This window comes from Ostrea edulis, chromosome 6, assembly GCF_947568905.1.
Source record: "Ostrea edulis chromosome 6, xbOstEdul1.1, whole genome shotgun sequence".
NCBI lineage: Eukaryota > Metazoa > Mollusca > Bivalvia > Ostreida > Ostreidae > Ostrea > Ostrea edulis.
In genome coordinates this window covers 38,557,361-38,580,033 of record NC_079169.1, presented here as the reverse complement: position 1 = coordinate 38,580,033, position 22,673 = coordinate 38,557,361, and the positions used below count along the sequence as shown (strand labels likewise).

The window sequence follows — 22,673 nt, the reverse complement described above, 5'->3', positions numbered from 1 at the left end:
ATAATGAAGCACTTTATGAAACTATAAGTAAATAAATCATTAGTATCTAACATAATCATTTAAACTTCAAACATTTCATCACACTTTTACTTCTTAAAGAGGCCGGTAATTTCCATCTGTCACGATTCACGGGTTCGGCGATCTGTTAAAACAATCTTAATCGTTCAAAGTTGATATAAGAATTTCGTGATTATTATGTCAGTTGACAACATTCTTTAACCAAAATTCAATCTGTCAGAGTTTATATTTCTTATGCTATAATTATCCAAGACTGTATAAACAATAAATATAGAAACATTATACTAAATTTTATAATGCACAGTTTCTTTTTTCCACTACAAATATACTCCGTTTACCTGATCAAGATTCGGTGGGTGTGACCGGTCGACAGGGGATGCTTACTCCTCCTAGGCACCTGATCCCACCTCTGGGGTGTCCAGGATCCGTGTTTGCCCAACTCTCTATTTTGTATTGCTTATAGGACTTATGAGATTGATCACTATTCGTTATCTTCACCTTCCACAAAAGAAAACTAGTGTCCATGTTTTACTGGAGAGCGCCATGTATCCACCATTCTGTTTTATGAATGTGCCACGTGTCCACCACCCTGTTCTATGTATGCACTACGTGTCCACCACTTGGGTTATCAACCTCCACCAGGTTACCTCCGCCAGACCTTCGCTACACATCCATGTATGCACTACGTGTCCACCACTTGGATAACCAACCTCCACCAGGTTACCACCGCCAGACCTTCGCTACACATCCATGTATGCACTACGTGTCCACCACTAGGATAACCAACCTCCACCAGGTTACCTCCGCCAGACCTTCGCTACACATCCATGTATGCACTACGTGTCCACCACTAGGATAACCAACCTCCACCAGGTTACCACCGCCAGACCTTCGCTACACATCCATGTATGCACTACGTGTCCACCACTTGGGTTATCAACCTCCACCAGGTTACCTCCGCCAGACCTTCGCTACACATCCATGTATGCACTACGTGTCCACCACTTGGATAACCAACCTCCACCAGGTTACCACCGCCAGACCTTCGCTGCACATCCATGTATGCACTACGTGTCCACCACTAGGATAACCAACCTCCACCAGGTTACCTCCGCCAGACCTTCGCTACACATCCATGTATGCACTACGTGTCCACCACTAGGATAACCAACCTCCACCAGGTTACCACCGCCAGACCTTCGCTACACATCCATGTATGCACTACGTGTCCACCACTTGGGTTATCAACCTCCACCAGGTTACCTCCGCCAGACCTTCGCTACACATCCATGTATGCACTACGTGTCCACCACTTGGATAACCAACCTCCACCAGGTTACCACCGCCAGACCTTCGCTGCACATCCATGTATGCACTACGTGTCCACCACTAGGATAACCAACCTCCACCAGGTTACCTCCGCCAGACCTTCGCTACACATCCATGTATGCACTACGTGTCCACCACTAGGATAACCAACCTCCACCAGGTTACCACCGCCAGACCTTCGCTACACATCCATGCAGCCACATAGGGAAACCTTCAACAATTATGTTGAAACATAATGCAAAACACCCAACTGGGCTGCTGTAGAATACATATGTATACGAACGAACAAAAAGTAATAATACTAATGTTTAACTGTTATACGTTGTTTCATACAGTGCACGTGGCAAAACTACCGTATACAGTAGGAACATACTATTACAGAGCGGTGTTTCTAAGTGACGTGAAACAGAGCAAGCTAAATATTTACAAATTTTAAAGCTGACATGAATTAATAGATATAATAGAATTATCCGTGTCCGCCATATTTCTCTGCTTATCCGCCATATTGGATGAATGTTCTATTGTTATACGTATCGGGGTTCGCATGGTATATTAGGCGACGAGTTTTGCTACGCTTCATTTCACATCAGTGTTTTCGATTTACCTGTACGGGTAGCTTCGACAGGTAACACGTACATCTCCGATACTAATTTATAGGACATAAAAACAAATGAAATCACGGTTCAGAACACCATGCATTGCTCAAAATTATAATAAAATATCGTGCAGTAGTAAATCATTCTAAAAGCTTTGGATAGCTTTTAGAATGGCTTTTCTTTATATGCATGAACGTACAGTTGCAGTAAACATGTCAAAACTATACAAAAACGCGGAGAAATATGTTATCTATTATCTATTAATAGATTGGAATAAGCAAAGGGCATACAATGTATATAATTCACACTCACTTCAATCAAAATGCAAATACACAAATACTACAGTAACTTTATTTCTGCATATGACATGTATGGTAGCCACGAAAGCGCTTCAAATGCGGACAGCTATTTACCTAGGTCTACTCGTAATATCTGTAAAGGACCGCAGATGTACGTGTACACTTGTCGAATATATTCTATGTAGTAGTAAAATTCCCTTTATTTGCATAATCCATGAAAGAAAATTATTGATAAATGATTAATTCCGTTCGAATTCCTACAGTAAACACCGTTGTACAGACTGCGACACACTTAGCCCATGGCGATCAGCTATCTTCAATCAGGGGAAGTATCAGAGTAGAATATTTACCTTGTATTGTACATGAATCCTTATACCGTATGCTTCACTGGTCAGAGTGTTGCAGATTTGTAAATCGGGAAATCATTTAGGTACATAAATGCTATGGTCATGCATGTGTAATTTGCATATACAGCACAGTACGAGTGCATGGGATTGGAGAGAAAGAGGGGAGAGATTCAAACGGTGATCTTGTAATAGTTACGCTTTTATTATAAGACAAAGGATATCGTTAATTTAAAGAAAGAGAATAGTAACTCAATGTTGCTCTCATTAATTGATAGTGCAGATTTATTTGATTCATTTAAAGCACGCAATGATTAAAAATTGAACATATTAAATAGTGTAATCTTCGATTACTTCTTTTTATGCTAATTTGGCGCCCAATAGATCTTATACATGTATATCCACGCCATTTTGCGCTATTACATTTTGCGTTGAACTCGACCCAAATTGTACTAATTAATGCAAAATGAAATAATTGAGTTTATCATATTATGCGTTGTTATCAGGCACATAGAATCAAGGGGAGGGGACAAGGGGATCTGTCCCCCACCTTTAATAACAATATCCATTAGTTGTTATTTTGTAATGCAAATAAAAGACAAAGGCAAGGGTATATAAACATTTTCTTTTTTGATTAATAGTATCAATATCTATATAGTGACGAAAAAATTATATAATCTATATCCGGATTCATATACTGATTTAGATATCAATTATAAAAACAATTGGGGGGGGGGGGTAATGAGTCTGATGAAATTAAAAGAAAGAAACCCACATTTCTATTCAAACTAGATGTACTTCAAAATGAATTCATTTATTCTCTGACTGGAAGCACGTTTCTAAATTTTCGGGAACGAATCTTACAAACAAAATAATTAATAGGGCAACTCATAAATTCGAACTCCTTTGTGGGTTTAATGAAATGTATATATCCACCTTTCTTTCAACACGAATTGAACTTGTGTAAATGTTATATCAGGCACGTGTACAGAGGGTTGGGTTGGGCTAGTCTGCCCTCCCCACTTTTTTTAACAATTCACTTTTTACGTTATTCTAACAAGTTAGTATTTTCTACCTGCAAAGTTGAAACTAATATTATAGGGTTATTGAACTTATATCGGTGAATATTGGCACGAGTTGGCTGTGAAAATGCACGAGCTTGCGAGTGCATTTTGACAGCCAACGAGTGCCAATATTCACCTATATAAGTTCAATAACCCTTTTATTATATAGCTAAAGTATTTGGTTGTTAAGTTATATCCATTTTCACTCAAACTACTCCAAAATAGACGAGAATTCATCAATATTGCCAGTGTGCAATAACAGCATGCATTTCTTAACTGTTCAATATTTAACCCGTCATTAATGCATGAAGCAAACTGATTTTGTAAATTGGGACATCATTATTTATGTACAGTAAAACATAATGCTTAAGTAAATATCAAATACCGGCTCTGTCAAATTCGGAGGACCGTCGTCTGCCATTTTTGCTTCTTTACGTCGTTACGGTAACGTCAATATTGAACGCTCATACTCGGAATGTTTCGGGCACATACAATTTACGCAATATAAAGTTAGCGTTCAATAAATTCTCAGGATATTGAACGCTAACATTCTCTAGATTTTACGCAGATTTTATATTAGACTATTTATTAGCTATATAATAATATAGGGTTATTGAACTTATATTGGTGAATATTGGCACGAGTTTGCTGTGAAAATGCACGAGCTTGTGAGTGCATTTTGACAGCCAACCTGACTAGTGCCAATATTCACCAATATAAGTTCAATAACCCTTTTATTATATAGCTAAAGTATTTAGTTGTTGAATTATATCCCTTTTCACTCAAAATACTCCAAAATAGACGAGAATTCATCAATATTGGCATCTAAGGTGAAGGTGTGCAATATCAGCATGCATTTCTTAACTGCTCAATATTAAACCCGTCATTAATGCATAAAGCAAACTGATTTTGTGAATGGGTCATCATAATTTATGTACAGTAAAACATTTTGTTTAAATAAATGAATATGATATCAAATACCGGCTCTGTCAGATTTGGATGACCGGATGATCGTCTGTCATTTTGGCTTGTTTACGTCATTACGGTGACGTCAATATTAAACGATCTTACTCGGAATGTTTCGGGCGCACACAATTTACGCAATGCAAAGTTAGCGTTCAATAAATTCTCAGGATATTGAACGCTAACATTCTCTAGATTTTACGCAGATATTATAATAGACTATTCATTAGCTATAAAATAATTTGTTTTATTTCTCATGATGATTTCAGTTACAAGCACCAACTCCTCTAAGTTTCCAATATATTGTCAATCACAAATTTTAAAATACTTAAAAATAGCTGGAAATATCAGTGATCAATCTCCTTTCCCCTGAAATTATATTGTGCATCTCTCTCTCTCTCTCTCTCTCTCTCTCTCTCTCTCTCTCGTTCAATCAATATGTGCATGCAATGACTGTAAATAATTATGTGATTCCCAAAGAGACAATAATTTATAATAGTTTCGTTTATATATTTCCTTTTACATGTATATATGTATTCGTGTAATCAACTGTTTATATTGGGTTGTGAATATGATATCCGTATTTTCACACAGATGTATATTTCCGATCATTATTCCTTTATTTACATATCTAAGTTTGTATGTGATCATCGATAAATTTTGAATTCTGCACGCAATATATCCAACAAGATGTTCAGTGCATATGTACGTGCATGATTAGATTCTTGACTTCTATAAACTACAAAACCCCTGACCAGACAAGTATCTGATACAGGAAAAATATTCGACTCTGATATCTCCCCTGATTGGAGACATCCTGACTGGCACGCGTTGTAAAGTTCTGTCGGGATACATATGGAGTTTTATCATTTTGTTTCGTGTATTTATCAGAATAAAGAGAATCTAACATTTTCGGTAAGCGCACATTTCCTGTTGAATAGATGTCCGCATTTTATACGTTTTTCGGGGTTTTTTTTACTTTTCTTTTTTCTTTTGGCGAGTATGCCATGTGCATTACATATGCATGATTAGATTCTTGACTTCTATAAACTACAAAACCCCTGACCAGACAAGTATCTGATACAGGAAAAATTTTCGACTCTGATATCTCCCCTGATTGGAGACATCCTGACTGGCACGCGTTGTAAAGTTCTGTCGGGATACATATGGAGTTTTATCATTTTGTTTCGTGTATTTATCAGAATAAAGAGAATCTAACATTTTCGGTAGGCGCACATTTCCTGTTGAATAGATGTCCGCATTTTATACGTTTTTCGGGGTTTTTTTTAGTTTTCTTTTTTCTTTTGGCGAGTATGCCATGTGCATTACATATGCATATAGCATACACCTGTATTTTGCAAGAATTGATACGAATAATGTATATTTTATGCTCTTTGCTTATTCCATTCATTCAGTATGTAATTGGCAAGTGATTTATCCACATTTATTTCATAAGAAACTGCAAATACTTGTATAAAACTTGTCTAAAACTTTCAGAATGTTTCACTAATATACAATAAATATTTTGTAATTTTGTGCAAAACGAGATGTTTTAAAACGTGATTTTATTTATTTCTCATTCCCTATATATTACTATGGGATATATGCACTAGTCGAGTCCACCTAGAAAAATCACCCAGGCATGATGATCACATTTGGTTATATACGGGTAGAGTAAATTAGGCTACCTGAGAGAAATATGGCGGATAAGATAAGAAATGTGTACGTATTTCTTATACGTTTTATTTCATGTCACCTTAAATAAAAAAATTTATAGCAAAATATGTAATGTAGTTTCACTTACCCTGACTTGAGATTCAATTATCACGGAAACTTAATCTACTCCTTCGTATCACTGTGAAACAACACCGGGTGCAGGAAAAACGTGCGCTCCCCGAGTAAAACTGAACATTGCTTTATATAGCAACTCGCTATTAAAACCAAATCAACCCTGACCATGAAATTGAGATGCTTCATGGGATATTAAAATTAAGGTCAATATGGGTTATCGTATTGAAACAAAATAACCTCAATCAAAGTACTGATAGTACTGAAAGACGGTGGCGTGGGTTGCGAAAAGCTTAACTCAGGTGAACTTAAAACAGTACAGAGATAGCAATTGCCTAAATGAGGATTCACTAATGGTTATTCATTTACAATGTAGTAGTAATCATTCAAAAATGGTAAAACGGGGTATAAGAGTCCATAGATAGTTTATCAAATCCAAAAGAAGCATGTTCATGTGGTTTAAACATGTAGTTTCCAAAATTGAATTAGGATCATGCCTTTTAAATGAGCAAATTTGTTTTCTCAAGAGAATAGAGGAACATGAAACCCATATCCATGCACTGATTTCCTCTTGAGCTTATAGGGAATATTTCAGAACTTTGAAAATGATCACCTTGTAAAATGGAGAGTGGCATCCATTAGAGTCTGTTGTTTTTCCATTTCGAAACAGTTTTTCCCAAAATCAATGAGGGGCATCCAATCTCTGTTGAAGTGTTCCTCTTTATAAATTTTGTGGGAAATGAAGTCTCAAAGAAGTTGTTTGACTGGATAATCACATTTGATACCCTTGATTTCATATACTCAGGCACGTTAAACCAGAAAGGGGGCATTTCTAATTTTTATAAAATTGATTTTCTGTGATTTTTACTTGCAAAGTTATTTTCACATACAAACTAAGGTATATTGGATGACATCCCTCCACTACATGTACATTGTAGTAAATAATGAATTAAAGGACTAAGCCCCCACCCCCTCCCTTAGGCTGTTAGTTTAGAATAGAAAACATATTTTATGGGGGTGGGGGCCTCCCCCTTTTTTTGCTAGATTGTCAAGAATTTTATACGACTTCTCCTCTGCCTCCCCCCACCCACCCCACCCACCCCACCCCCTTTTTTCAGAAAAACCACGCTATGTGTCTGATAGTCTTTGTCATTCTTTGTGCAACAAAAATTAAATTCAGTTAAATTTCTGACAACTTCCTTACATATTGTTACATATTATAATGAAAAAACATATATACTTATTTTGATTTAATTGAAGATTGCAGCCAATGATAGTTACTTTGTCTGCCTTTTCATTATGTTATTGAATTATCTTTCAGCCCCTTGTGAAAATTGAAAACACCAAATTGTACTTAACATAAATTTATTAGGCAATGACATCATAAAAATATAACACACACAATGTTGGATGATACTGGCCGCAAAATTTAGTAGGAGTCAAGGGAGACAACTAGGATACCATAAACCAAAGGGCAAACTAGTGGCCTCGCTTAGATGTGAGTGCCATGGAACCCCATGCCTGACACGCATGGTGGCTAGGCCCACAAGCTCCACAGCTTTTACACGCTGTCTCTGGCTTGTTACTTGGTTTAGAACTTTAACACCAACCAGCCTGTAGCCTTTCCTCCTTTTATAGAGGTAGAGGGGGTCTGAGCACTGAAATGCTACAGACGCCAAACAGTTTCCAGTTATTCCAAACATTTGCTCAATGGCATTTAACTTCTATGTTAATATAAACAGCCATGAGACATCCCTCATGCTTTGATGCAGATGGACAGAGACAACAGGTTAAGCTTGTACAGGAATGATGTCTAACTCGACCCCACCACAAACATCGATATGATGTTCCCCACCAAAATTGCTTAGATAATATCTATCTACTAAATTAATGACAGGTTATAGGAACCAACCAGAAATGACAAGATCCTGCAAACTATTGAGGAGGGAAAATTTTGCCCTTTCCCCCCAAAAAATAAATTCCAAACCACCCTGTATATAATTTAAGTAGGCCTCGTTTCCATTTTCAGCTAATTGAGTTCCATCATATCTAAATAAACTGGTTTGATGAACATGAATGATATTTTGTCATGAACAATGCAAGCTAATTAACTTCAGACGTAACAAATTTTGTAATAGCCTTATTAACCTTGCCTTAGCAATATTGGGTAACAGCAGATGTGCTGCTCTCACCTGAAAATTGTTTAGTATTACGAAATGAGTTTAACTTTGAAATGAACTTTGGCCGGTCACATATAGTAGCCAAAATTCCTGACTGATAATACCCCAGGAGGATTCAGGATTGCTAGCTTTGCGGAGACGGTATTGCTCGTCGTATTTGTAACAGCCTTGGGATCTAGTGGCAGCTAATCTGATGTCTCGCATGTATTTCAAAAACTCCTGGGCCCGAGCTCTGTATTTTTCCAACATAACACTCATGTAAATCATGAAGGCATTAGTCCAATTTTCAATTGTCAGGTGTGAACCCACATTAGACCTGACAATGCAGAGTTTTCCATCCCTAATTTTAATTTCACCTTGCCCCCCCCCCCCAAACTATTGTCAATCTCTTTGCTGATTTCAACAGCAATCCTAAATCAATAAATTGCCCATCCCAAATGTTTTGCTTAAGTTTCAAAGAGATGTGTTGACCTACATTATCAAAATAGCTAACTTCTGGTACAGGAGTGAAGTCAGAAAAATCTGAATCTTTAGAAAAATCTGAGTTATCAATATTACCACAGTTGGCAGGCCCAAACTCCCCCAAATCTGGTGCAGCCTCGCTCCCCGGCACGCTCTCTGAGGATTCCTGGGCCTGGAAAGGGGGATGGTTATCTCTTGCTTCAACTCCAAGCTTTCGCTGCCTGGTGTTATGGCGAGACCATTTTTGTCCTCTGCCCCGGGCTGGAGAAACCATTCCCCCATCTCTTTTCCTCTTTGGTGGCATTGGATTGGCCTTGATTGTTAACGTGCTGTTATTGCTTCCACTTGAGTGGGATGTAAAGAGGAAGAGGAAGTTGCAATACTAGTTAACTCCTCCTGATGCTGACTTTCTTAAAATAAGTTAGCTTGTACCAAGTTGAGTCCTATTGTATAATGCTATTCACTCAATTAAATGAGATTATCTCATATCCATGTCAATAATCTATATTATTTTTTAAAATTAGACCTAGATATGATCGAAGAAAAAAATAGCATACCAATATAATGTGTAATTTCAAGTCCAGTTGTACCTTGTAAAATTTGTAATGTAATTAGATATGTAAGGTATTTTATATCTAATAGACATGACTTTATTATGTTTAATTTTTCGAATTTTTAGAATACGTTAACAATTATTCCAGAAATATATTGTTTATTTTTCAATGTCATGTACGGGTTTTCATTTTATTATTATTATTTATTTGCTTCATGCTTAATAGTTTGAATGTCGTTTTCATTTCAAAATTTCAGTGCAACAACATCACAAATGACGTCCATTTCTAGATATGAACAACAAAATATGACTTCTTTTGACGAATGTTGCTGGGGTGAACATTTTGTCATGTAATTTGATCCCCAGTAAATAAATTAGACCACATAATATTAATAGATATTTATCATAAAACACTAAAATCTGTTTTCCACAAACCATAAAGAACTTTTTTTTTTTTAAATTTCCTTGACTATTCTTTATGAAACATTGCTGAATCCAATAAACATGTACTTGTGCATGCGCAAGATACCTCCTTTGCTTTGTGTCACATGATACCCTGTAAGGTTCCAGTCCATGAATAAAGGTCGCGTCATCAAACTTCGCAATCGTAACTACTCGGCTATTTCCGCGAGCATCGGAACATCGCTCTGTCTTTTCCGTCTAGTCGAGAAGAAAAACCGTGTGATGTTCCGATTGGCTCCAGTGAAAACGAAAATGCGCATGCTGACTTTTCCCTTTAGTATCCGGTTAAACCTCTTTTAGTTCATATCTTGATAGCAGAAATCAATGTGTAAAAATTGGATCATACGTTTCCGATATCTTACCTGCCACAGCAGAAGTCCCACAAGGTTCTATTTTAGGTCCTCTTTTATTTTTATTATGCATAAATGACCTTCCGTTGCATGTACATAAATCAAATGTTTTCCGATGATGTTACTTTATACTCCGAGATGTTTAGAGAATATACTCAATTCAGATATTTGTGACATTGAGAACTGGTGCTCTCAGAATAAGTGGCGATAAATGTAAATAAAACAAAATGTATGCTTATGGGCACACAGCAAAAACAAAATCAAAATTAGAAGACCGAAATTTAAAACCTGTTGCTAGAAATAATTCAATTGAAAATGTTCAGACTGAGAAGCTTCTTGGTGTACACATTGATGATAAATTACTTTACATCAATCATATTCACTCAGTATGCAAAAACGTAAACTACAAATTATTTATACCACGCAAGATAAAAACGTATCTACCCCTACATACCAGAAAGCTCTATCACAGTGCCGTCTATCAACTACTGCTTCACTATTTGGGATAATACATCCAAATTTGGTATGGAAAGAATATTCAAGTTATATAAAGGAGCAGCAAGGATAATTCTGGATGCAAGTCCAGATTCCTCTTCTAAACCATTGTTTGAGAAACTTGGTTAACTGACTAGTTGATTTACACAAATATATTTTAATATTCAAAAAAATTTCGCGGTTTAGCTTCCGAATATCTTGGTGAGTTTTGAATTTCAATTCTCTGCTTTTTATCGTCTACGTTCTGAATCAAATCACGATCTTCGATTACCAAAGACCTCTTTACAATACCGTGGAACAAACTACCTCAACATATAAGGCTCTCTCAGTCTCAACATTTTTTAAAAGATAATGTAGAGAAATACATTATCAGCTGCCGTGCCACTATTTAAGCATGCTTTTTTCTTCTCATATATAAATTCTATGCATTTGTCTTTTAATCGCAATCTGGAATATTAAATTTTATGATTGTTTATTACTGATATTCAATTATATTAAGTGATATAGACTGAATCTTGTTACATAACCTTGTGTTCATGTTTTTGAGACTGTTTTAAGTGATTATTTTTGTATATAATTGTTTATTATACCTCAGAATGTTTTTGCTATATAAATGTTAGGTGGATAAATTTGCTATTTCTTCTGGATAACGCTAGCCGTGAAATAGTTTCTGAACTATCTGCCCTAGGGAAATAGTCTCGAAACTATTTACTATTTACTTTGGTATGTCTAACACAATTAAAGTCTACTTTGGTATAATAAAATACCTATTTACTGACTATTCGGACAATAGCATGTTTATTGTCCCCTAAGACAGCAACTATTTCCCGAGGCTGTGCCTCGGGAAATAGTTGCTGTCTTAGGGGACCATAAACTTGCTATTGTCCTCATAGCCAGTAAATAGGTGTATAATATATCAAGTGGAATGCCCTAGGGAAGAATATAGTGCGTGCAGGCCACCTTTTTGAAATAAATGAAGTATTATATAAAAACTTTTTATATACGCAAAATGGATTTTAGCAGTGAATCAGGTTTCGTTAATTTGAAAGCAATGATTATTGACTATAATTCAATTTCAGAAATTGAAATGAAGTTTACATTATCCTTTGTGGCTATTGTGTTAATGATCAGTCTTGTACTGGCTCAGCGACCGAGGACCACTTCTAGAAAGCAGAGCTCATCTGGGATGTCAGGTCTGTTGCAAAGTGCACTCTTTCAAAATCAATTAGAATGTTTGCTACCATTATACTGTTTTCTTTGCGCTCGGCAAAGCGACAATAAGGATTGATTTGGCCGTCGGTGTCTGTCCCCTATCATACCCTAGATATTTAACATGTATATTCCTTGGTCAAAGTCACAAAATATCCTCTAATTGGGCTATTAGTAATAACATCGTATAATAATAGCATCATACTATTTATTTATGTGAAATCATATTTCTTGCAGAAAACATGATGAACATGATGATGCTGAAATCATGTAAGTACATGGATACACCTTCACTTGATATTAAGAAGGTGATAATGATAACACAGTAACTTCACATTGTGCGTGTGTGTTTAATGAGCTTCCATTCTATTCGCATTCTTTATCAGCGAACAGCACAGTCAAGTTCCTAATGTTAATTTCTTTGTAAATCATTTTGAAATTCGGATGTCTTGAATTAACGTTTAAAGTAGAATATCAACCAAATTAAGTATGCATTGGTCATTCTTTTCGTACATTTCCTTAACAATACTAAATTTTGTAGAATATTTTTTTTATAAGACGAGAAATTTAAGTGAACTTTATTCATATCGTCCCCTTTTCGGTTAATTTCAATACTTCAACGTAAAGGTCCAGAGTGCCACTTCATAATCCTTACTTCCGAATAAGTCACAATGAGTAAATCTTTGGGGATTTTTTGTGACACAAGTAAACCTTGAGACTTCGTACTGAAACGCCAGTATGAAGTGATTATTTCAAGAATACGTATCGGTCGTTTTAAAATGACACATTCAATGGGATAAGAAGGTCGCAAATATGGCAGAAAAATGTTTAGCCCATGTTAGGGATGATCTTTTTGTTGTTGTTGATGAACAGATTTTTTCCTGCAATGTTTACGGCTTTCGTCTCCCGTTTAACAAACCATAAGAAAGACATTTAATTGCATGTATTTATATTTTTTCTGTATCATTTTTTTAAAAATATGAATACATAGGTACTTTCAAGTACGTATTTAAACGTAACAGCTGAAAATCACCTGACCTTGACTTGTCTCCATATTTCACCTGACCTTGACTTGTCTCCATATTTCACCTGACCTTGACTTGTCTCCATATTTCACCTGACCTTGACTTGTCTACATATTTGTTAATGATTTCCATATTTGAATAATGGTAAAGGGAAATAGTTTAAGAAGGACAAACTCTAAACTCAGAAAATAAAACATCGCATAATATCTTTATTATTCTAAATTCAAATAAAATACAAAATAAACCAGAAAAAATTCCAATAATTTCAACAATGTGAAATGAATAACGGAGTTCGTGGAATTGTGCTATCCTGTCTGAAAAAAGAATTGTGTGTGTAGTCACACATGGACAGACGTCTTTAAAACTGGATCTAATTACACTGAAACAAAGCTTGTCTTCATAATCGAAAATGACAAGTAATGGATTTCAATAGAAACTAGTTGTATTTGTAAGATGTTCCCCAAACGACCCCATTTACAAAGTGGTCGCATTTTGTTTGTTAAAGCATCATCCAATCAAAATCAACTGAATACGCATAGCGTGCACTTGCTGGTGAGTACAATGTAATTATGACCATAACAATCTGTTAAGCGTCTCAATAGATACCTACAGAATACTTTTCTGCCTCGGCCTTTATGGAGCGCCACATTAACATAAACTCAAATAATTGAAGATATCTTCAATTATTTGAAGATATCATCAATTCATTTGATGAGCGCAACAATTTAATTAAAGATCTCTTCAAATAATGAATGATATCTTCAATTCTGAATTATTGCGCGCATTGATGATAGCATTACTTCTTCAGCTGAATTGACGCGAGCTTTAATTGAATTAATGATCTCTTCAAATGAATTAATGATATCAACAATTGAATTGATGCGCGCTACAATTCAATTGAAGAGAGCAATAATTGATATAATGCGCGCATTAAATCAATTGATGAGAGCAATAATTGAATTGATGCGCGTATTAATTCATTTGATGAGAGCAACAATTGATTTAATGCGCGCATTGATTCAATTATTGCTCTCTTCAATTGAATTAATGATATCTTTAATTCATTTGAAGAGATGAATAATTCTTTTAGAGAGAGCAACTATATAATTAAAGATATCTTCAATTCAATATATCCACAATTGAATTAATGATCTCTTTAATTGAATTGTTGCTCTCTTTAAAATAATTGATGCGCGCATTAATTCATTATACAAAAGCATTGTGAATGATTAAAGATATCTTCAATAGAATTAAAGAGATCATCAAATTATTTATACCGAGCTCTAAATTAATTATTGGGAGCAATATTTCTACGAAATTGATGCTCTCATCACTTGAATTGAAGAGAGCAATAGGGCCTAATTGAATTAATGCGCACATTAAATCAATTATTGCTCTCATTAATTCAATTGATGTGCGCATTAATTCAATTGATGAGAGCAATAATTGAATTGATACGCGCATTAATTCATTTGATGAGAGCAATAATTGATTTAATGCGAGCATTTATTCAATTATTGCTCTCATCAATTGAATAGATGATATCTTCAAATAAGTGAAGATATCTTCAATTATTTGAGTTTATGTTAATTTGGCGCTCCATAGGCCTTTGTATTTCAAAACAACGTTTCTCAACCGAGATTATGTCCTGCAACATCCAAGAAAACGCGTACTTCATTTCTTAATTGAATAATGGAAGACCCCAACAGTAACCAATACAGGAATCTACTTGTATTTTCAGAAAAACAAACACAAGGTAATATCAGTAAGAAAATTCATAGGCGCTTGGGTCAAGGATATAGGGGCTGTAAGCTCTCAAACGAGATGACGCGAGATTTGAGTACTTCCGGTGACAAACAAACCTTTACGGTTTGCATAAAATTATACAAGTTGGAAATATTCTGCAGTTTGAATCCATTCAGGAATGAAAATATCGAAAGTATAATTCTGTTAATGTTATGTGTCCATTCAGAGTCCTTTATGATCCCGGATAAATCTGCAGTCAGTTGTTGTCCAAATAATCAAGTTGCAGCAGTAAAATTCTATCACTTTGCAATGTTCTTTGTCCACTAAGAGTCCTTGATGATCCGGATAATTTTGCATGCAGTCGGCTGTAGTCCAAACAATCGAAACAATAATTCATACTGCACAAAAGCTGGCCCTGTAGCAGATGATAGTAATGGTGGCTGGACTTGAGGGAGAAAATACTGTATTCTAAATGTAAGAAAAAGTTTATATATAATGTACAGTGAAGACTAGAAATAGAGAATCCACGATAAACAGGCGTTAATAATACAGAATATACACATTCTACAAATTCTCTACCACATTATTGGATTATTGAAAGGAGCAACCACTGCAATTACTCTCTCCGGCGTTTGCCTCCTGATATCTTTAGACAAAAAGTCCCCCCCCCCTTCCCGCCCTGTAATTTCTTGCTAAATATATACAAACTTAATCAAGCCATAGATAATCAAGTTATCTTAATATTACCAATTTCTCCAAATTGCTTAAATAATGATAATTTAAAAAACCCAGTGAAGTAATAACCATAACACCCCCCCCCCCCTCAATTTTAGCCACATCACAAAATTATCTAGGCCTACTTGAGTTACATAAGTCATTGTATATTTGTATGTCTAATTATTAACAATAATAGACCTAGTTGTTTGAACTAAAAGAGAAGAAGTAAGATGAAAAGTATAGATAATTCATGACGTTGAAGATGAACGTATCCTCACAGTTACCTGGTTACTTTATACAACTTGTTCTCCATGGACACTTGAACCACTGCATTGACAATGTACTTGAAGTTGTTAAACAGGGACATAATAAATGGTTGTGGTACACACCGTTCTCTGATTTACGCATAAGGGTTGGTTTTTCAGACGTGTAGTTGGCCCAATTCTATACTTGTAATACTGAATCGGATTTGTTTGTCACCGGAAACGCTTCACCGGAAGTGACGAGAAACGAGACTTACAGTCCCTATTGCACTATATGTAAACAATGGAGGAAATTCGAACCACAAATAAATATTTCTTTCCCATCTATAGTGTCTCTTTTTACACTTTTCATGTTTCGGGAAGTCTAACTACATGTGTCATTACCACGGAAGACTAATTTATCGAAGTTTTAAAATATGTCTTATCCCACTGATTCATAATATATAACAAGGCTTGCAACCAATCGGAACTCCTCGAATGTCTCGCGCACTCGACATAGATCTCAGATGTAATATGATGGCATCCACGAGTGAATTTGATGCATTTCCAACTGGCAAAATTGTCGTCCCCCTTGCTGCAACTACTTGGAAACATAATTTATGTACACAATGGCCCTGTTTGTTAACTCCTTCTCCTCTCCTCGTCTTTCTTCTTCTTCTTCTGTGGTCCAACTATGACCACAAAAGGTTTTCTGGACCTTACAAGCAAGACATTTTAATCTTCTGTTTGTTCTTTTAAAAGATTTATTATGATCACAGTATTTGTTATTGTTGTTTTGGTTGGTAGTGGTTTTGTTACTGTTGAAATAATTGCATTTGTTGTTGTTGGTGGTGGTGGTGTCATTGTTGTCTATATGATTTTTTTTTCGTCCAGACCTACAGAGAGAGAGAAAGAGAGGGGGATGTGTCCGACAATAAATCGTTTTGCCTTTTGTTGTAGGGTCATTCTGCTGATCATGGGGTTAATAGGTCTTGTGCACCGCAGATTTGTTAGTGACCTCAGATTATGTTAGATTGCGCCTGTTAGTCGCTGTTTGGACACTCTCCCGCCGTTTGGATACTCGTGAAAACCTCGAGAAACACCCACCCTTCCTCTTCTTTTTCAATATTTTTGTTTGTTTAACTCGTTGCTCTCTCTCTCTCTCTCTCTCTCTCTCTCTCTCACAAGAATAGATATGGGTTACCCCATATCCAAGAAATTCGACTTTTAATTTACTCGTAGCTAATACTGTGACCAGTCTTTCTTCACTAGCAAACAGTGCGCACACCTGTCCTTGACCTTTCAACCTTGATAAAAAATGTACAATTACATGAACAATACTAAAGAAGGATAATTTAAAATCTTGTCTTTATATTAGCCGAAAAATACATATAAAGAGTAATGTAAAAACCAAGAAGGTGAAAATCACTTTGTAGATATTTACTATGATATCCCCCTCCCCATCTAATTTTATTTCCTAGAAAATAAATTGCCCAATTGGATTATTTCTTTTTTAATTGAAAAAAAAATGCCCACCCCAGAATCAAATGTGAGTCCCCTTTCTTGATAAAAAAAAAAATAGTAGAAATATCTCATTTCCAAACCTTTAATCCATCCCTCCTATTTTTTAAAATTTTCTCTGTTTTGGTTATATTTGTATTTTCTTATCCATATGAATTCATAAATTTTGTACATGAGGATCACAACCTATGCACTTATTCAACAAGAAATGTATACATTGCCTTAATAAATTTTATTTATATATTGGGGGAAAAAAACCATGAGAATCATTTGAATTGCAGGGAATTTCGTAAACGAGAGACTTAAATAAACTTTTCTGCGTAAACTTTTTTTTCATGCAAAAGTACCACCTGCATGCCCACAAGCAAATGAAATGAATTCCATTGTTAAAAATATTGTCAAATTAAAAATAGACTTTTACTCTTTTTTGTGTTAAGATAAAAGATGTTTTAAAACTGATGTAAGATGATTTCCGGTAATTTAGAAGCATGAAATCATTGTCCTTAACTTACAAAATGATTATCATAATTCAATATACTGCAGTTGAGTCTTGTTTAACATTTTTTTTTTAAAGTGTTATATCAATTAAATAAACCAAATTAAGTTGAAGTACTAATAGTTTTTAAAGTTATATGTATTTCTGTAACGTTTTAAAAATGTTTTATCAACATTGTAAGGCAATGTTATATTTGTGTTGGCTGGCAACATTTTAATATTATGTAATTTTAAAAAAAATCATTTTCAAAAGAATATATTTAAAACACTACTTTGATTTGGGTCACTTTTTGAAAAACATAGTATATTAAGTATGTTTTTAAAATCATTATTAAAACGTTTTGAAAACGTATTTTCAAATGTTTAAAAGAAAGATGATCCTAACATTTTCAATAATGTTTTTATAATGTTTTCCGATAACATCCTTACAACAGGAATACAATGTTATGAAAACGTTTTGTGCTACCTGGGTAGTTCCTCATCTACGCAATACCGAGCTGTCTTGCAGTGAATATTGCAGATGTAATTTTTTTTACACGTGTTTCTTTACTTTGTTCACTGACAACAAGCAGAAATCACATAAATTGCAATATAAATATTGATAAGTTGAGTACCTTTAAAAAAGAAAAACAAAACCTCGTCACTCGTACATTTCTTACATGTGTTATATTTTTAGAAGTTGTAAAACCCCACATATATGTATTACTTTAATAAAATGATAGCCTTTTGTCTTTCAAAACTACCGTTACCAGTGGTAACATGTTTTCCTTTAGATATCACATTTATTCTCTTTTCTGTCCATTTGTTTTCCTCTGCTCTGATTACATATATTTAATACCAGCGTCTATGAAGCCGTGTTGACAAAGCGTCATGCTTGTTTATAACGGTCGATAACTCGTAGTCGTACGTATTGTATAAGACAAAAGCCGATGTCGAAATCATCGGCATTTACCAGAAGTGCTCTGTTATACATAGAAATTCTTATAAAAAAGAAAACACACACACACAAAAATTAATGATTAACATTCTCTTTCAGAAGAAATTGTATGATAATTAACGAACAATAATCATGAAAGGAATATAATTGTCAATCGAAGAATGACCTATATATTTTCGTGAAATACACTGAGGAGGTAGCTAGCGTAGGAATATGAATACTTCTTATTTACATTTCTGGTGAAAACGTGATTTTCTTAAAATCATTTGACGTTAATTTTGTTTTCTTCTACGTATTACATACACATCGATATTCTAAACATTTGCTGTAATGTTGTATCTGCTGATCATGAATGGAACTATATTTTTTCAGAGCAATTGTGTGAAGAGTACCTGAATCCAGTAATAAATCTTGAATAGATAGTATGCACTGATCGAATTTATTAAAAATAAGTAAATGAACAAACAAACAAACAAATAAATGGAACCTATGTGCTTAGTCCCATATAACCTACATACAGCGAACAATTTTACAAACAAAAAGGCGCTATCCGTTTATACATTTTTTTAAAACGTCGATGAATTAGTGTTCTACACATGTAATTAAGCTTCCTGAAACATGGGAAAACGTCAAAAGAGACACCATAGACCGAAAAGAAATATATATTCGTGGTTCGAATTTCCTCTATTGTTTACATATAGGTTGAACATGTAGTGCAATATCCTTGAACAAAGCGACTATGATAAAATTGACAATGATTGTTTTCTGCAGTGATGGGACCAGGAAGCGGAATGCTTGGTGGAAATAATTTACTAGGATTGATGATGTTGGGTGGTGGGGAGATGATGGCAATGGATGACTTAATGCAGATGATGATGATGAGAAAGATGTTTCAAGGCAATATGTCGCCTTCAAGAAGCGCTAATAAAGTACAAGGCTAAACTGAATCTTCAATAAGACACTAAATGTTTTGATTATATTCATCAAAATTGTGTGATTAGATACAGATACGTTTGAAATGTTGTTTTAAACATTGCTAAAACATAATTAGTATGAAATAAAATAATGATAGATTTGTTGATTTATGGTCTTTTGAGATTCATTTTCAGTACTACTCAGGATTACTTAACCTTGATTTGTACTACGTGTAGCAATGCCAAATAATTTTCATCACATCGCACAACTAGTTGCGAAGAGAATATAGCATTGCTAATGTGTGTATGTCCGTCTGTGTGTAAGTTTGTGGGGGAGGATTCAAAGAAAACTATACAACTGAAGATGATCACAGTTTGCATACTTTTTTGGTATTGAATGAGGAAGAACCTTATTGATGATGAAATATTTCTCAGAACTCATACGATAATAATTACGACTGAATTTATGTGCGAGTTAACAATACGATAATGCTGTGTTATACAGGTAATTAGTTCCTATGAAAAATAATCAAATGCGTGTCAAATAATTTAGCAAGAAATGTTATGTGTTACCTGTCTCGTCTGCCAACACCAGAAAAATGATACCCTACGCCGCATTTTCTCAATTTTTTTGTCCCTAAACAGGACTACCCTCAAATCCACGTGTTTTCCATGTACATGTAAACAACCTGTGTGTGCCTCAGTAAGTCGTTTTATCAACCAACAGCAAATAGTTCCTTTGTAAACAAGTGATTATTTCTACAAATTACATAAAATGTCCTAATCAATGGTACAAAATTTAAGAAAAACAAATAAGGAGAAATGAAAAAACATCGCGTTCGGAAAAATATTTCTTTTAAATGTATGTTCCAATGTTTTACAATTTCATTTCGATTGGTCAATTACCGGTGTGATACCTACAGGTTTTCCCTGGGTGCTCTTCTATTACTGCCATGACTTGTTGGACTTCCTGACAACAGATAGACTCGTCCACAGATGACATTGAAGGGCAATGACCGCAGGTGCACCTGGTCTAATCAAATATTGGAATTTCCATTTAGTGACAAACTGTGATGCCATTTATTTCATAAATATCAGTTTCTTTTAAAATATGTTGGAAGCTCAATTCTCTAGAATTGAGGGCTTCATAGGCATACTAGCAGGACGTCGTGATTGGGTGTCATTTGTTTAAAAAAAAAAAATCATATTTAACATGTTTATTAAGGTCTTCCGTAACAACGGAAGACCCTCTACTGATTGTGCTGGTTAAGATTATTCTTATTATTCTTTTTTTTTTTTTTCTTCTTTTTTTTCCTAGACGCTAACTTTGAAGCTTCATATCTCGCTCATTTCTGTATGGATTTTGCTCAAATTTTCAGGGTTTATAAACTTTACAGAACAATTTTAAAATCATGTACTACATTTCAGAAATTCCCTTCTGTTCACGAGTTATTCCCCTTTGAATAAAATTTTAGGGGCTTTGGTTTCCAGACAAAGGCTCCGAGACTGTATATAAGCTTGAGCAGAAAATGCATTGAAAATGAAAAGTAGGAGCATTATAGTTGTGCACATCGTTTTTTGTTTTTTTTATTACAGCGTTCGAAATGGTGGTTGACAGGGTTAAAAAAATTAGGACGCCTAAAGGAGCAAAAAATTACCCATATTTTCCTTTGTATCTTTTAAACTAAAAATATTTTGTTAAGACGTGTAGAACAAAAGTTGTGCAAAATGTTAAGAGCTTTCTTTTGATATCCCTAAAAAGGGGCTGGTCCCTTAAATTAGGGATCTGGGGATCTTCAAAGTTTTCGCTTTATAACTCAAAAACAGTAAATATTTCGATATGGCTTTCGCTGGAAAAGTTATTCTTTAACATCTTATTGATCTCATAAACATAATATTTTGCTCGAGTATTGTGTTATATATGAGTAAAAAGCTTGACCCGCAAACAGGTGACTGTATCATTAGGTAGGTGAAGGGGGAAAATATGCGTATAACTTAAATAAACTTGCTTTAATTGATAAATCTGACTTCATGAAATGCTAATATTCTTTTAAAATAAGGTTTTAACGTGATCTATGGTTCCTTTAAAAATCATCTATCGACAACTTTCTTCTTTTTTTATTATTATTATTCCAAAGAAAAAAAGGGGAAATGGTTATTTCTTCTAGGTTTGTTATTAAAACAACGATACATTTAATTGAAGAAACAAACCTTCAAGCATAGAATAACTCAGTCATTAACAACACGCATCTTACATACACCGCGGGGTTTGTTTTTGTTTACAATTACGTAAATGTCTCGAGGAACCATCGCGTGTGAACCAGGGCATGTACACAAAGTAAACATTGTCGTCCTAAATATAACACAGAATGTTATGTTTTTGATCATATTGGATTTTTCGAATAATTCAGTCTTTCCGGGGATGTATATACTTGTTTATATACGAAAGCCGGATAGGCTCATTTTTGAAAAGTAAAAAAAAAATTCTAACTCGTTATAACGAGATAGTATCTCGTTATAACGAGTTAATTATCTCGTTATAACGAGTTAGTATCTCGTTATAACGAGTTAGCTATCTCGTTATAACGAGTTAATTATCTCGTTATAACGAGTTAGTGATCTCGTTATAACGACTTAATTATCTCGTTATAACGAGTTAGTATCTCGTTATAACAAGTTAGTATCTCGTTATAACGAGTTAGTATCTCGTTATAACGAGTTAGTATCTCGTTATAACGAGTTAGTATCTCGTTATAACGAGTTAGTATCTCGTTATAACGAGTTAGTTATCTTGTTATAACGAGTTAATTATCTCGTTATAACGAGATAATTAATTCGTTATAACGACTTAAATATCTCGTTATAACGAGTTAGTATCTCGTTATAACAAGTTAATTATCTCGTTATAACGAGTTAGTATCTCATTATAACGAGATAATTAACTCGTTATAACGAGTTAGTATC

General features: G+C 34.7%; 1 protein-coding gene across 1 annotated transcript in view; it reads left to right on the top strand.

Annotated features, from left to right (window-relative positions):
• LOC125646051 (uncharacterized) overlaps positions 1–19,873 on the top strand; it is a 29,830-nt gene extending 9,957 nt beyond the window's left edge. The window contains exons 2-4 of the mRNA XM_048872177.2: positions 11,983–12,096; positions 12,350–12,382; positions 19,567–19,873. Coding sequence (XP_048728134.1) covers positions 11,991–12,096; positions 12,350–12,382; positions 19,567–19,736 — 309 coding nt within the window. The 5' untranslated portion in view covers positions 11,983–11,990 and the 3' untranslated portion in view covers positions 19,737–19,873. The remainder of the gene's footprint in view (positions 1–11,982; positions 12,097–12,349; positions 12,383–19,566) is intronic.
• The last annotated feature ends 2,800 nt before the right edge of the window (positions 19,874–22,673 follow it).